Consider the following 17,687-nt stretch of genomic DNA (forward strand, 5'->3'; position numbering starts at 1 on the left):
AGAGCAGCCGGTAAATAATCCTGTTGTTCTGGCTGGTGTGCTCACTGAAAGATCATCCTGTCCTCGCCGTCATCAGTGTGTTTCCTGCTGCGATCTCAGTGATGAAAATCAACATCATATTTAATGTCTTCAACAACAGCGTCACTTTGATGGGCTCATATTTCAACCAACCCCCGGTGCTCGGACAAGAACTTCTCGAACTCAGAACTTTATTTTAAATTCTACTTTAACTTGAAGACGTAAAATGTGTCTGACTCACAGGGACATAAGATCCTCCACAAGATAATAAGACAGAAAAAGACACATAATACTGAAGTTAAACAGCGTTGAAAAGTGATATATTTCAAAGATTTAATGATTCCAGCAAGTTCATCTAAAATCTTATGAGCTGGAATGTAAATAACATCTAATAAAAGTTGAATATTTTGAGCTCTGAACTAATTTAAATCCAGTTTTTGAATACAGATTTTAAAATAACACAGCTTGTTATTGACTTAAGGATACCACATAAATATAATATATAAATATTAATGATTTTTAAAGTTATAGCAAAGTTTCTCTGCTTTAAAGTAGCATTTATTTCTGTGGCGTTTATGTCTTGAGCCACTGAGAATGAAAAACACAGAGACTTTGCTGCCACCCTGTGGAACAAGTCCAGCAGCATGAAGCCATTTCTCATCTATTAATCTGAGTTAACATCAGGCTCCTTCATGTCTTTACACCAGCCAGCAAATGTCTGATAGTGTCCATCTACTTATTGATCACTGAGAAACACATTGCAATTCAAGTCAGATCACTTGTAATTAATGAGAGCAGGAGTGCTGTCGACATGTAGAGTTTAATAATTCAGTTGCATTTAGCACACGCTCCAAACTACTGAACATGACTGAGGCAGAACGACGGTAACACTTTATAATAAGGGCACATAAATATATTTAAGTAAAGCTTAACAAATGCATGACTCTTTCAATCGATGCATTAATCCAGGATGTATCAAAATTCCTGTTGCGTAACCATTAGAAAATGAAGTTATTATGATTTTATGTGATTGTTAGTTTGCATGTAACCCTTCACTGATACAGAGCAGTCTCACAGTAAAGCAGAGGAACAATTCAGCAGCAGGGAAGATATGCAACCGAAGAAATTCATAGAACTATTGAGATATAAGTCAAACTGGTGGTCAGATGCAAACATTTAGACAATAAACATAAATGCAGTTATATAAATTAACTTTTATTTACCAGAAATCCAGCAAACTTGATGCATATCGATTATTGTATGAAGTAACTGTGAGTTAAAATTCCTTAAAGGAACAGTTCACCCAAAAATTCAGTCATTATCTACTCAGCCTCACGCTGATGGAAAGTCAGGTGAAGTTTTGCAGTCTCTGAAGTAGATGGGGGTTTGGGTTTTTTACATGTTTTAAAATGTAAAAAAAATAACCTAAAAGAAATGGATGCATACAGCTCGTCCGTACAATCCAAGTGTCTAGAAGCCCAGAGATCCCAAAGTGATTTGAAAAGATTGTTTACACCCTGACGTGTGGTCGAGTTCATGCACCCACTTCAGACTCGCTAAAACTTTTAGCTGAGCAGCTACAGGAAGAGTCTGGCTTCAAAAAGGGTGAAAATAGCATCAGTTTGGGATCTCTGGGCTTCCGTAGACTTGATTATGCTGGATGAGCATAATCATAATGAGATTGTGATGGATGTATGGAGCCCTCTTATGATATTTTCAGCTGTTTAGGAGAATGCTCCAGAAATGTTTCATCTTTGGGTGAACATTCCCTTTAACTGATGATCGATCAGTCGCAACTTGATCATTTGTTAATGGTGAGCAACAATAATTCATGATCCATCCTGTATTAAATCATCATGAGGTATCTATTAGTTCAGCTTTCATTATGTAATGATTTGTACCCTTTGAATAAAGTGTTAGTGAAACCATTTGTTAAAAAAACAAACAAATATTTAATTATGTCAAACACAGCTTTATTGTCTACATTACAGTCACCTGTGCTCAATGTGATGGAGCTGTTCTCTGTTCAAATTGTGACTAATATTAAACAAAAGCTAAACTACGTTTAAGTGGATACACTGTAACTGCTGTTCATGAAGAGGATATTATCAAAAAGTCAGAAATGAAAAGTGGATGATTCAGGCTAATTCAATCAATAGCAAGCTAAAGTCAGAAAGAATCAACAACACTGGATCAATAATCTCATCTGGTGTGCAGCAGCAACATCTGAACAACACATCTGAGAGCAGCATTAATCATTCCCACCACAGAGGTAGAGTAAAGCCTTCTGGTAGTCTCCAGTCGTGTCCTCCTGCAGAAACAACACACACATTATTATTTCATCAATCTTATACATTCAAAAGTTTGTTTTCTAGTAGAAAGTACTGAGTCAGTTTCCTCATTTCTTTTCCATATTTATTTCAAAATGGCAGATTTTTGGTATTGTTGCTCGTCATGCAGGCGGGCGGTTGAAGCTCCAGGTGGTTGGACGTCCTGCTCCTCCTCCCCACATGTTGACGTGCCTCACCTATAAGTGCAAGTCACGCACGGCAGTGACCGTAACCCTAACCCTAACCCACGGCACGAGATGCAACAACATAAAAGACAAGAAGACGGGAACAGATGGAGAGGGAGAAACATCTGGACTCCCACTTGAGTGAAGACAGTGTGTACTTTTGCCACTTCTGGTAAGATTTAGTTGATTGGTTTAAATGGATTCAAAATACAAAGTGTTGACAATATATAAATCCATGATGAATGTGGGTACACTTACTTTGAAAGACAGCTGGCTGACTGAAAATGATTAGCTTTTATAGGCAATTAAGTATTATTAAAATTCATATTCATAAGAAAACAAGACAGACTGTATTTTCATCTACGCTTTTCCAATCTACTGATTACCCAAAGTGCTTTACAACACATGCTACATTCAATCATCATACACACATTCACGCACTGATGGACACGTGTAGCTGTTGTTTATGAACAGCTGCAAATACGTCACACAACAGAAGTATCTAATACTGGAAATGTAAATGGTGTATACATATATAAGTACACTGCTGGCAGGTAGTTGTGTAAAGAGCTGCTGGCTCCGATGTTTCCACCAGTGTTCTGCTTCACCTCCCGAGCCTCGTCATGAACACGACGAAATCACAGCAGGAAAAGCAACGTTGGAAGTTATAACATAAATGATGGCTTGGGCACATTTCCAATAGCCAGTAAGCCACAACTGTGACACGTGTGTGATCGACAAGTCGAATTATCAGCGGTGAGAACGCTCTATGAACACGAAACGTGATATAAAATGTCACATGGAAAAATACCGCCATGAAATATGAATACTGTTGAAAAAGGGAGCATTTTGAGATAATAATTGCTATAATTAAATATAAATGAACTCTGTAAGAAAATATATATTGGATCATTTACACATTTCACTGCATTTCTTCAAAGGTTATTTCGTAATGACTTATTTATCTATTCAATATCAGCCATGTGGGGTTTTACTGGAGGGTGGCAATAACTCTGCCTGAACATCTGGCCCAGGAGAATACAGTAATTCACTTCGACTCGTGAAAAGAAGGGGAGCCATCTCATCAGGCTGAACAAGGCATTTAGAGTAAATCACTAATCTGCACCCCATCAGTGCGCCGACATGAATGGTGTATAAGCAGCACAACCACGGTACACCCAGCTGGTGCTTTGAAGCATGCAGAGGAGCAGACGAGTATGTTGAGGACATCAGCAGGAAAACAGTGAAGAGAATTACATTATCTGTCTTCTGAAGGATTAGACTATCTGGTACATATTGATTCATATTGAAACACAGTGAGCACTGATCAGTACCTGGATGGTGCTGTAAAGAGACGCTCCATACATCTTCTTGAAGCTGGCTCTGATGTCCAACATGTCCACCTCGCTCCTCGACACCATGATCCTCATCAGGGTGTTGTCATCAGTTCCAGCGCGCTGAGGAACATAATGAACAGCTGGAGTTGCTGCAGGTGGACTCTTTAAATTCCTAACAGTACAGTTAATTGACTTCAGAAAGAGAAGCTGCTACTTTAACATTTTTAAAAACACTTTGTTTTCAGAAGGTACAAATTTAGATTTGTAAATGTATTTTTCCTACCGTTCCAAGCTGGTTTCATTTGTATATGATATGAAAATCAATTAGTCTTTAAAGTCTTCAAACCTCTTTAAGAACATGTACATTATTCAATCATAGTGAACATCAAGTCTTTTGGGAAAAAACATTTGTACAATTACTTTCTGAGAGTTAAATGAGAAGCTTGATGCCACCTCAATATGTAGATGTTGCTGCCTTTCATCAGTACCTGGCTATCTGATCCACTATGGGGACAATAAAGTAGTTCGTATCGTATCGTATCGTTCGTATCGTATCATTCGTACCGTATCATATTGTATCATATCGTTCATATCGTATCTTATCATATCGTATCATATCGTATCGTTCGTATCGTATCATATCGTATCATATCGTATCGTATCGTTCGTATCATATCGTATCGTTCGTATCATATCGTATCGTATCGTATCGTTCGTATCATATCATATCGTTCGTATCATATCGTATCATATCATTCATATCGTATCGTTCGTATCGTTCGTATCATATCGTATCATATCGTATCATATCGTATCGTATCGTTCGTATCATATCGTATCGTTCGTATCATATCGTATCGTATCGTTCGTATCATATCATATCGTTCGTATCATATCGTTCGTATCATATCGTATCGTTCGTATCATATCGTATCATATCGTATCGTTCGTATCATATCGTATCGTTCGTATCATATCGTATCGTTCGTATCATATCGTATCATATCGTATCGTATCGTTCGTATCATATCGTATCGTTCGTATCATATCGTATCGTTCGTATCGTATCGTATCATATCTTAAATGTGTTTTCTAAAATGTTGAACAATTCCTTTAAACTGAATGACATCAATAATGTGACTTTAAAGGATATTAATTGAGGATTGATTCTCATTGTGGTGGATTATGCAGCTACAAATCAAGTTTTAAGAGTCTTCTAACTGATTCTCATAATGTGTGAGAACACATTAGCACAATATTTAGCTGTGATATGAAGTGTATCTAATTTTTCAAACATGCCAAACCACTGGTATTGTTCTTCAAAGCGATAAATCAGAGAGACATAGAAACAGCTGACCTGGCTCTGTCCAATTGAAATATTATCAAAATCACAACATTGCCAGGAGCCATATCCAAAATCGCAGGGGCTGCAATTTTCTAACAAGTTAAAATGTGTCACGAGTAGCATTTTAAAAAATCATTGCTGGTCTACAAATCATATTCTCCAGATCTAAGGGAACATGTACAGTATGTATGGCTGTTTGGTATAGACCACAGCAAAAATCATCATCATCATTTAAATTTTTCTTGTGTGAAAATGAAATCTGAAGCTCACTTATTATACTTGAGCTATATGTTTTATTTTATTTGTTCAATTTGTACAAAAATCAACGTGTAATAACACAACCAGCGGAGACAGAGAGGAAGGAAACAAGTATATTACAAAAATGTTGTAACTATAATGAGAAAGAGCAGTGAGACCAAAGGTGTCTATGTATTGTTTTGCTGAAATATCTACTGAAGTTAGCATGCTAACAAACTAGTAGTAAACAACAACAACAACAACGCTGCCCCTGTGCTCCGAGATCCAAGTCCAGGCACATTCAGCTAATCGGAGTGCTAGCATCACGGCTAAAGGAGCTAACAAATGGCAGCTACAGTTTGCAACAGCTTCCTGTTACTCTAACATGATATGCTGCCCCCTATTTGTTTGGAGTATGAATTCTTACATATTGCACCTTTAAACAAAACCCAACAAAAATACACTTACACAGACACTTAACACAACACACACACACGTTCATGTCTGAAGGTACAGTGTGATACCTACCCTCATAGACTTATAGAGACGATCCGCAAAAAAATCTGGAACACTCTGGACACATTTCACTGTGGAGAGACAACATCAGACACTCACAAGCCTCAGTGTGAAACAGACTTTTTGTCACGTTAATCTGCATTGATTTCTCCTGTCAAGTGTTATCTCCTGCTGTACTTCATTCTAACACGCATGTCAGAGAAAAACCCAGAGGGAGCTCCACTCTCGCCTGTTTATGATCAGTTAAGTACGACCCTGATAAATCACAGGTCTTACCAACAGCGAGCAGTAAGTTCTCCAGATTCCCGGTGGTCTCTCCTTCAAGACTGTCCTCGATATCAGAGCCAGAGAGCTTCTTGTAGGCGTCAAACACTGCAGAGAACAAAGCACCGCCGTCACACTTTTGATATTCTGCTAGGAGGGAAATAAACATCTTGACTTCAGGGTAACTGTGAAACAGAAACTTAATTTCAGTGCTTAGTTTTTTCTTTGCATTCTGTATGAGTGTGTGATTTTGACTGAGTTATTGCATTGTGTTTATTAATCTGTAGTACAGAACCACAGTCCACTTTTGAGGACATCATTACAACCCAAAAGAACAACCACCACGTTATGTCACAGTTCAGCTCTGCCTCACCACTCTGCACCTGCCTGCTTCAATCTGCCAATCAGACACACCCCTCTCATCAAGCCAACTCCACTCACCTGTGCTCTCTGCTCTGCTCTGGCTGCATTTAAGCTCCAACTCCACTCTCACTCATTGCCAGATTGTTCTCGATGCTTGCACCAGACTCTCCAGCGATTTTCTGCCTGATCTCCCGGTTCCGACCCTGCTTGCCTCTGACTATCCTGCCTGACCGATCTCCTGGATATTACCTCAGCCTTCTGTCTTCGACCACGAGTTTCGCCTATCCCCTCCTGGTTACACACCTGCTCGGCTCTGCGGCTACACAGCTCACCACTGGACCTGTCTGCCTGCTAGGTAATCCACCTGTTGCCGGCTTTGCCTTCAGTCAGCGACACCAGACTCACTCCTTCTCTGATCTCGCAGATCACTGTGAGCCAAGACTTTTCTCCTCATCACTGTATAAACTGTTTAAGACTCCAGTGATAAATAAAAGTCATTACCGACTGATATCCTGTCTGCCTGTGCTGCTTTTGGGTCCTCACCATACCCGTGACAGTACAATCTGGCCAGACATGGACCCAGCACACACGGCTATGGATCGCCTGGAAAAGGTAGAGGCGATGCTCCAGCACCACGAGGCGCTGCTACTGTCAAACTCCGCAGATGTCCGACTGGCAGTGGCTAAACAGGAGCAGGCGTTTACCTCGCTAGCCTCGCAGGTCCAACAGCTCGCCGCAGCTTTTGCTCAAGCTGTCCCTCTGCCTCCGGAACCAGTCCAGCCGCCACCAGCTCCGGCTGCCTCTGCCTCTGCCTCTGTCTCTGCCTCTGCTTTCGCTTCGGAGCCTCGGGTGGGAGTTCCTGAACGCTACGCCGGGGACGCGGAGGGCTGCCGCCCGTTCCTCACGAACTGCTCCATCCTGTTCGCTCTCCAGCCCCACACCTTCGCTTCTGAGGACGCCAGGGTGGCGTTCACTGTGAATCATCTGACGGGGCGCGCTCGGCTGTGGGGAACAGCCGAGTGGGAGCGTCGCACTCCAGCGTGCTCCTCTTTCCAAGCCTTCGCCGCCGAGCTCCGCAAGGTGTTCGGAGAAGCTTCCCGAGGTCCGGATGCTTCTGGAGGGCTTCTGGGTCTGAACCAAGGGACTCGTTCAGTGGCCGATTACTCCATCCACTTCCGCACCCAGGCTAGCTCCAGTGAGTGGAACCAGGCTGCCCAGTGCGACGCATTCCTGATGGGACTCGCTGACTACATTAAGGACGAACTGATTTCTTACGAACTCCCCACCACTCTCGACGGCATCATCGAGCTGGCATCCCGCATCGATCGGCGCATTCAAGCGAGACAGCGGGAGAAACATCAGGGGCTCACGGGACGACGCCAGCCCGCCCCGTCACCAGCAGCTTCCGGGGTATCGACGCCTCCTGGCAGCCAGCCTTCAGGGGAGCCTGAACCCATGCAGGTTGGTCGGGCCAGCCTAACTCCTGAAGAGAGGAGGAGACGCCGCGAGGGGAACCTCTGCCTGTATTGTGGCCAAGCCGGACACTTTATTTCCCGGTGTCCACTAAAAGGTCGGGCTCACCAGGAAGGGAGGAGTTCCTGGTGAGTCATACATCTAGCTCCTCCCCCAGCTCACGATCCCTGTGCCAGGTCCGCCTGCTACTGCCTGAGGGATCCCAGACCCTCGCCACCCTCATTGACTCTGGCTCTGATGCCAACATTATGGACTCGAACCTAGCTCTGCAGCTGGGTGTCGGTCGGATTCCCCTGCCAGCTCCAGTTTCCACCAACGCTCTGGATGGCCGACTTCTTGGAACAGTGACCCACCTGACAGCGCCGATACGGATGTTAATTTCCGGGAACCACCATGAAACACTCCAGTTTCACATCCTGCACTCTCCTCGCCATCCTCTCCTCCTGGGGTTCCCATGGCTCCGACGGCACAATCCACATCTAGATTGGACCACAGGGGCGATCCTGGGGTGGAGCTCATCTTGTCACCAGGTCTGCCTCAAACAAGCCGCCGCACCACAACCTTCTGCCGGGACCAGTTCTTCCACCGATGTGCTGGGGGTCCCGGCTGAGTATCTGGACTTCAGGGAGGTCTTCAGTAGGGCCAAAGCAACCTCCCTTCCCCCACATCGGCCCTATGACTGCGCCATTAACCTCCAGCCCGGGGCCACGCCGCCCAGAGGACGCCTGTATTCTCTATCCGTTCCTGAGAGGGGGGCGATGGAGAAATACATCAACGATGGTCTAGCGGCGGGCATCATCCGTCCCTCCTCGTCTCCGGCTGGAGCCGGTTTTTTCTTCGTGGAGAAAAAAGACAAGACACTCCGCCCCTGCATTGATTATCGGGGATTAAATGACATGACCATCAAGAACCGGTACCCCCTGCCTCTCATCTCCTCAGCTTTCGAGCTCCTAGAGGGGGCCACCATCTTCACCAAGCTTGACCTGCGCAACGCCTATCACCTGGTCCGGATCCGCGAGGGGGACGAGTGGAAGACGGCGTTCAATACCCCCACCGGTCACTACGAGTACCTGGTGATGCCCTTCGGCCTCACCAACGCCCCTGCTGTCTTCCAGGCCCTGGTGAATGACGTGCTCAGGGATATGCTCAACAAGTTTGTCTTCGTGTACCTTGATGATATCCTGATCTTCTCCCGCTCCAGAGAGGAACATGTGCATCACGTCCAGAAGGTCCTCCAACGTCTCCTGGAAAACTCCCTGTTCGTCAAGGCCGAAAAATGTGAGTTCCATGCCTCGTCTGTCTCCTTCCTGGGGTACGTCGTAGGGAGGGGGACCGTGGAGATGGACTCAGCCAAGGTTTCTGCCGTCACCACTTGGCCCACTCCTGATTCCCGCAAGCAGCTTCAACGTTTTCTGGGCTTCGCCAACTTCTACCGGAGGTTCATCAGGGGCTACAGTTCGGTGGCGGCCCCCCTCACAGCTCTTACCTCCTCCAAGGTGCCCTTTCTCTGGTCCACGGCCGCCAATGACTCGTTTCAGGCCCTGAAGACACGATTCACCTCTGCCCCCATCCTCCAAATGCCGGACCCTGAACGGCAGTTCGTGGTCGAGGTGGACGCTTCTGACTTAGGAGTGGGGGCCGTCTTGTCCCAGAGAGCGGCCTCCGACCAGAAGTTGCACCCCTGCGCCTTCTATTCCCGACGTTTGACCCCGGCTGAGAGGAATTATGACATTGGGAACCGAGAGCTCCTCGCAGTCAAGTTGGCTTTGGAAGAGTGGCGACACTGGCTCGAGGGGACTAAACTGCCGTTTCTGGTATGGACAGACCATAAGAACCTTGAATACCTCCGGTCCGCTAAGAGACTGAACTCCCGCCAGGCCCGATGGGCACTCTTCCTGACCCGCTTCAACTTTTCCCTCTCCTATCGACCGGGGTCCCGCAACGTCAAGCCCGACGCCCTGTCCCGTCAGTTCTTGGAAGAGGAGAGGGACAGGGCCGACCCAGACACTATCCTGCCTTCTTCCCGTCTGGTGGCCACACTCACCTGGGAGATCGAGGAGAGGGTCAGGGCCGCCGCCCAAGACCAGCCCGGACCCAGCGCTTGTCCTCCCAACCGTCTGTTCGTCCCGCCTGACCTCCGATCCGAGGTTCTACAATGGGCCCACAGCACTCGACTTACCTGTCATCCAGGGATCCAACGGACCAAGGACGTCGTGCAGCGCCGGTTCTGGTGGACATCACTGGACGAGGACGTTCGGGAGTTCGTTAATGCCTGTCCCACCTGCAACCAGCACAAGCCGGCTCACCATGCCCCTGCCGGTCTTCTACATCCCCTGCCTGTACCTCATCGTCCCTGGTCGCACATTTCTTTGGACTTCGTCACCGGTCTACCACCATCCAGCGGCAACACAACTATCCTAACGGTGGTAGATCGGTTCAGCAAGATGGCACATTTCGTGCCCCTGCCCAAACTTCCATCTGCCAAAGAGACGGCGAAACTACTCCTCCTCCACGTCATCCGTCTCCACGGCATCCCAGTGGACGTGGTCTCTGATCGGGGTCCCCAGTTCGCCTCAGTATTCTGGAGGGAGTTCTGCTCGCTCCTGGGAGCCACCGTCAGCCTGTCCTCGGGGTACCACCCCCAGTCCAACGGCCAGACCGAACGCAAGAATCAGGAGATGGAAACGGCACTACGCTGCATGACGTCTCAAAACCCTACTTCCTGGTCCGAACAGCTTTTATGGGTAGAATACGCCCACAACACATTGACCAGCTCTGCCACCGGTCTCTCTCCCTTTGAGTGCACCTATGGGTTCCAGCCACCGCTCTTTCCTGCACTGGAAAAGGAAGCATCCTGCCCCTCTGTCCAGGACTTCATTCGCCGTTGTCACAGGACCTGGACCCGAGCCAGGGCGGCTCTACTCCGGGCCGCTGACCGCTACACCGCGGCCTCCAATCGCCACCGCTCCAAGGCCCCGGACTACCAACCGGGGCAGAAGGTTTGGCTCTCTACACGTGATCTTCCCCTCCGGGTGGAGTCCAAGAAACTGGCTCCACGCTTCATCGGCCCATTCGAGATCCAAGAGATCATCAACCCGGTGGCAGTGAGGCTCAAACTTCCTAGATCCATGCGAGTTCATCCCACGTTTCACGTCTCAAAGATAAAACCAGTCCAAGAGAGCGCCCTGGTTCCTGCCACACCGCCTCCACCGCCTCCTCGCCTCATCGATGGAGGTCCCTCCTACACTGTCCGTCGCCTCCTGCAGTCTCGCCGGCGTGGGAGGGGATTCCAGTACTTGGTGGACTGGGAGGGTTACGGCCCTGAAGAAAGGTCCTGGGTCCCTGGGAGGGACATCTTGGACCACAACCTCATCAGGGACTTCCATCGACGCAACCTCACTCAGACATCCAGACCCAGGCCACCTCCCAGACCACATCCTCCGTCGGAGTCCCCGAACGACAGCGACGACGCCAAGGACAGGACGGGCCCCCCCTTCTCTGAGGAGGAGGACGACGACACCCTCCCCGGGACCAGGGAGGTGGAGATGGACGCTGGACTCTCGGACGAGTATTAGCCCTCCTCCAGGCCCCCCGCCTCCCACCCGGCTTGGTCCATTCTTCTTGGGACGTCGAGAGCCGTCCCTTGAGGGGGGGGTTCTGTCACAGTTCAGCTCTGCCTCACCACTCTGCACCTGCCTGCTTCAATCTGCCAATCAGACACACCCCTCTCATCAAGCCAACTCCACTCACCTGTGCTCTCTGCTCTGCTCTGGCTGCATTTAAGCTCCAACTCCACTCTCACTCATTGCCAGATTGTTCTCGATGCTTGCACCAGACTCTCCAGCGATTTTCTGCCTGATCTCCCGGTTCCGACCCTGCTTGCCTCTGACTATCCTGCCTGACCGATCTCCTGGATATTACCTCAGCCTTCTGTCTTCGACCACGAGTTTCGCCTATCCCCTCCTGGTTACACACCTGCTCGGCTCTGCGGCTACACAGCTCACCACTGGACCTGTCTGCCTGCTAGGTAATCCACCTGTTGCCGGCTTTGCCTTCAGTCAGCGACACCAGACTCACTCCTTCTCTGATCTCGCAGATCACTGTGAGCCAAGACTTTTCTCCTCATCACTGTATAAACTGTTTAAGACTCCAGTGATAAATAAAAGTCATTACCGACTGATATCCTGTCTGCCTGTGCTGCTTTTGGGTCCTCACCATACCCGTGACACGTTATACTTTACCACTTGATGATAATTCAATAATAATATGTGTATGTGCTTATTTCAGAGGTCTATTTATGCCATGAAACATGCCGTTCCACTATAGTTTAAACAATCTTTATTAAGTTTAGAGCCAGAGACAGGACGTCAGAGTAAACACAGGTCGCTGCCATATTCCTGAAACACCCTGAAGTGGTAAATACTGTTTCCAAGGAGACAGAAAACTGACAGCAGTGCTTCTCTGATCAGACACGTTTAACAACCTACATTGATGCTTTTCTGACAAGCCACTTGTAGTCGGGAGAGTAATTGGTGTTTTGTTTCTTCGTAACAAAGGCAGAAGTATCCTGCTGTGGTTTTATCAAGCTGAGTCATTTTATGAAAGTATGATGTGACTTTGACAGGTTTACATCCCAGCTACTCATCCGTCAATAAAGTTTTGTTTAACTATTAAGGCATTTTTTGTTGTCAGCCCAACAAATCAGTTTTAGCATGTTTCAGTTCTGATATGTTTTATGTGTTTAAATAGGTAACAAGGGCCTTTTAAAGAGGTCATATTATGCTAATTTTCAGGTTCATACTTTTATTTGGGGGTCGCAGTAGAACAGGTTAACATACTTACAAAAAAAACACATTATTTTTTCTCTGCTGCAGCATCGCTTTTCACACGGTGTCTTGAACGTTTTAGCTACAGAGTGAGACATCTCGCCTCTGTTGAATCTTTGGTGACTTAACGGGCAGGATGTAGCCAATCAGAGGCAGAGTGGGGCGGGTCATGCCGAGCAAGGTAGTGTGATCTAAAATAACGCAGCTACAGCAGTAGCAGCTGTATTACTGCTGACTGACTGGAGTGTATGTATTTTATAATAAACATATACAAATGTATATTTATATTACGCCTGTTGCACAGCGATGCACATGAGTTACAGAAGTAAAGGCTCGACTCCAGACCAGGTGTTTCAGGCAGCGCAGCAGTGTTTTCTGTAGGAGACAGTAACTCCTCCCTTTAGCGTGGACACTTTGTCGACCTTTTACCTGCACAGAAATGCAACATAACACAATAAAGGAAAGGCAAAACCCCAAAGGCAGAATATGACCCTCATAAAACGCCTATTAGAAATGTAGGCCTCAGTGTAAATAAGACTACATGTGTCTCATGTGTATTACATGTGTGTCTACATACAGGATCAGAGCTGTGGGGGGGCTCAGCTCCCACACAGTTAAAATTATAATAATAAAATGTTTTGTCACGATAACAATCTTCACTATTTGTCCACTTCCTCATCTGGTTCTTCACACTGTTGATCCCTCTCTGTGTTTCAGTCACACACAAACATAACGTCATGCAGCTAGAAGATGACAGAATCTGATAATAAATGAGTGTTTTTGACATAAATGAATGTAAGAGGAGGATAACAGGGTGTTAACATTACTAAACGTGAAATAATTGTGGAGTCAGACAGAGGAGAGAAACCATAATGACAATAAATGAGCAAAACATTAATGAAGTAAATAACATTGATAAAATATTTTCTGTCTGTTATGGTTATAATGAAGGAAAACTGATCAAAAATAATAATTAATCTTTGGGGGGCTGTGATTAAATATAGGTGCCACTAAAAAGCCTAAAATCACTCATGTCTATGTTGAAGTGCTAATGACATCATCAAGTCACACAACACTTATAAACAGCTTGTAATCTGTTCAAAGACGCCATGAACTTTGAGTTTCTAATAATTGTTTGTGTTATACAGCATTAAAAAAACACATTCATTTAGATAAACTAACCTGTAACTGTCAAAAAGTGCATGATAATGGATTTATTAACCGAACAAGGTATTTACTAGCTAAGAGCATAATTAACTGGTTTTAAGTACATAGTTAAATGTGAATAAATAGTTAATAAGTTATGTATTAATCTTAATAAAGCAACAAAAAGCTTAGTGGAGGTTTAACAATAACATTATAAATGATAAAAGTTAGTTAAACTCAGTAACTGTGTTGGTAATTCACTCATGAGACTTTTATAAATGTTCTCAAGCATCTATAAACTCTGAACAAGTTTCTTAATGTCATTGTCTTACTTTTGAATGTCTTATAATCCAAATAAACTTTGTATTTATGATGCTATTACTCACTCGTATATAATCGTACTGACACATAATAATGTTGATAATAATTACCTTTTGACTAACACTTAAAAATAAAATAGACTTTACTGTCTTTACTCATTACGAGGCCCTTCAGAAGCATCACCTGTTCACCTGGTTATTTTATTCTCTGTATTGTTATTTGCCTGAATCTATTTTACTGTGACGCTGAATTTCCTTTATCATGTTTTGCCATGTAAAGCACTTTTGTTTAGAAATAAATTATATGAATAAAACATTTAATTTTAATTATAATTCTGGTCCATAAACATAAACATATAAGCACAAGGTCAGGAAACATGTATCTGTCATTTGTGGAGACTCTTTCATGCTCGCTTCATGCTCGCTTCATGTTCGCTTCATGCTCGAATCATGTTCTCTTCATGTTCTCTTCATGTTCGCTTCATGTTCGCTTCATGTTCGCTTCATGCTCGCTTCATGTTCGCTTCACGTTCGCTTCACGCTCGCTTCACGTTCGCTTCACGTTCTCTTTCATGTTCGCTTCATGTTCGCTTCATGCTCGCTTCATGTTCACTTCACGTTCGCTTCACGCTCGCTTCACGTTCGCTTCACGTTCTCTTTCATGTTCGCTTCATGTTCGCTTCACGTTCGCTTCACGCTCGCTTCACGTTCGCTTCACGTTCTCTTTCATGTTCGCTTCATGTTCGCTTCATGTTCGCTTCATGCTCGCTTCATGTTAACTTCACGTTCGCTTCACGTTCTCTTTCATGCTCGCTTCATGTTCACTTCACGTTCGCTTCACGTTCTCTTTCATGCTCGCTTCATGTGACCCATCATCGACCTGTTCAGAGCGCGTCCACTCGAGTGCTGCAGCGTGTGTTCAGCTGAGTGTCTGACTGATTAACTGATCCTGTCTGACCTTTTCTTTGCAGTGAGTAATCTTTGCCGTCGGGACGCTGCTGAGCTTGTGCTTGTTGTTTATCACACCTTAATAAACTGTCTTGTATTTTGAAGTGCTCTCATCCTGCATGTCTAACCTCTGAGTGGACACGTTTCAGCCTCATTTCTTCTTAAGATATCTGTGACTTTTTGCACTTTTAACAATTATTTCAGCAATTTCTTTCTTTTTGGGTGAAAAAACTGACCTTAAGGATTTCCTCTGGTGCATTTCTCTACAACACTGAAGTTCTTTAATTCAGTGAAACTGCTTCATCATAAATAATTCAGACAGCATTTGTAAAGGCCAGTTACTGTTCAAATACATGTTTAAGTGAAATAATAGTGTATAAGAAGAATAGATAGTGGTGGTATGTTGTTTTCAAACTGTGATGTTGCTCTCTGATAAAATCTACATTCAGACATGAGAACAAGTAAATATGCTGCAGAAACCAACACTCACCTTCCCTGAGATGCTCGACGCTCCTGTTGCCCAGAATTTTGATGATTTTTTCCTCGTCTGTGCCGACCTTGCCCTCACCAGCAGCGTACAGGTCCTGTAGTGGCAGGTACACACTTGTACATTGCAGCTCACACACACAGCAACCTTTTGCAGACGTGATTTATTTGAACACACAGACGGTGACGGCACTGATGTAAGAGCTCGTACTTACCAACACAACACAGGAAACTTCTGTTTCGCTCAATATGTCTTTGCTATGAGAGAGAAGTTCTGCCTTCATGATCCTTTATGTTATGTGTTTCTCATCTTATGCTCAGATACACAAAGATTATTCAAATAAAAAAATCAATAATTATAAATGTTTTATGGGAAACAATTTGTTCCATTCCCGGAGGTTTACATCCTGTAATCAATTTTTCATATTGACGATTCTTCAGCCTCGACCTTTAGCTTTTGAGAGCAGCCACACAAATAAGATCATAAATTTAATGTGCTGACATTTGAAAGAAGAAACCATCTGATCGGAGCCACAGCGGCCATCTTCCTGTTGTTAGGGTCTATGTGACTGTTCTGCCACTAGATGTCACACTAGAGAAACCTGACACAAAACCAACACTGGAAATGAAAACAGTATAACCACAAGTGTCTCTAGGTTGCCTTTTTAAAACTGAAGCACCAGTTTAGATTCTGCAAAACAATAAGTTTGGCTGCTGTACAGCACAAAGGACGGGGCTGCCTGTTTCTGCACCTCACCTTGTCTCATGCACACATTCAGGACCTGTGCAGGGAGCAGTGTGACCTATAGCGACTGTCTGTTCATCGAATACAAAGCTGCAGCCAGCAGCCGGTGAGCTTAGCTTAGCTTAGCTTAGCATAAAGACTGAAAGCACAGGGAAACATGCTAACTTGTTAATGTGTTTGCTTTCTTACCTTGGCGTCTTTCTGGATCTTCTCCTCGTCTATTCCCTCCTCTCTGCTCCCCTTTACAGACAGACAGGAGGACATACAGGAGGACGGACAGACAGACAGACAGACAGACAGACAGGAGGACAGACAGGAGGATGGACAGACAGACAGACAGACAGACAGACAGGAGGACACACAGACAGACAGACAGGAGGACAGATAGGAGGACAGACAGGAGGACACACAGACAGACAGACAGACAGACAGGAGGACAGACAGGAGGACAGACAGGAGGACAAACACAGTCGGTCAGTGTGGATGGGAACACGAGAGCTCAGACCTGCATCTCTTTCCCCAGCTGAGCCCTGAAGATTACATGAAGCGCAGAGTCCAGGTCACAGTTGTGCCTGTGGACCACGACACATCAGAGACACCTCCTGTAGTGTATTCTGCTCTCACCTCCTCCCCTCCCATTCTCCAACCCACACCTCAGCCTCTCATGACTTTGTAATGGCCTCACCAGAGGCTCTCAGTATCAGGAAAGGAAACACAAGTCTCTCCCCCCTTCTCCTACCTGCAGGAGGATCACCAGTAGTTTCTGATAGTGCCCTGAGGTGTCACCGCAGATATCTTTCTCCAGCTTGCTGCTGAACTCTGGAAGAAAGAGGAGAAGAGGGGCAGAAGATTGCTTACACTTCCAGCTCACAACAGTCACCGATGGCTGCAATCGACCCCGGTGGACCGCCCTCCGCTCTGCAGGAGGATCTCCGACGGCAGCGATTTGATTAGTCGGCTAAAGGACAGCGTGGCCTTCTCTTTCGTCCAGATCAGATAAACTGGCCTCCTTTCCTTTGGCTGTCAGTGCCTTTGCTGTCAGATGCTATTTTCCATTGTGGTTTGTTGCAATTTAGAGACGTTTCTGGAGACGTTCTCACGGGGACACATTTGGGTGAGACAAGTGTGAAGAGAGGTGCAAATGATGC

At 45.5% G+C, this 17,687-nt stretch overlaps 1 protein-coding gene across 1 annotated transcript in view; it reads right to left on the bottom strand.

Moving 5' to 3' along the window:
* Positions 1–2,269: 2,269 nt before the first annotated feature.
* The window catches only part of anxa5a (annexin A5a), a 32,114-nt gene continuing 16,696 nt past the window's right edge, over positions 2,270–17,687 (bottom strand). The window contains exons 5-11 of the mRNA XM_073486591.1: positions 17,279–17,358; positions 16,729–16,779; positions 15,799–15,892; positions 6,245–6,340; positions 5,981–6,039; positions 3,868–3,990; positions 2,270–2,329 (exon numbers count right to left, since the gene is read on the bottom strand). Of these exons, the coding sequence (XP_073342692.1) occupies positions 2,270–2,329; positions 3,868–3,990; positions 5,981–6,039; positions 6,245–6,340; positions 15,799–15,892; positions 16,729–16,779; positions 17,279–17,358 (563 nt within the window). The remainder of the gene's footprint in view (positions 2,330–3,867; positions 3,991–5,980; positions 6,040–6,244; positions 6,341–15,798; positions 15,893–16,728; positions 16,780–17,278; positions 17,359–17,687) is intronic.

The sequence above is a fragment of the Pagrus major genome, chromosome 18 (assembly GCF_040436345.1).
Source record: "Pagrus major chromosome 18, Pma_NU_1.0".
NCBI classification, from domain to species: domain Eukaryota; kingdom Metazoa; phylum Chordata; class Actinopteri; order Spariformes; family Sparidae; genus Pagrus; species Pagrus major.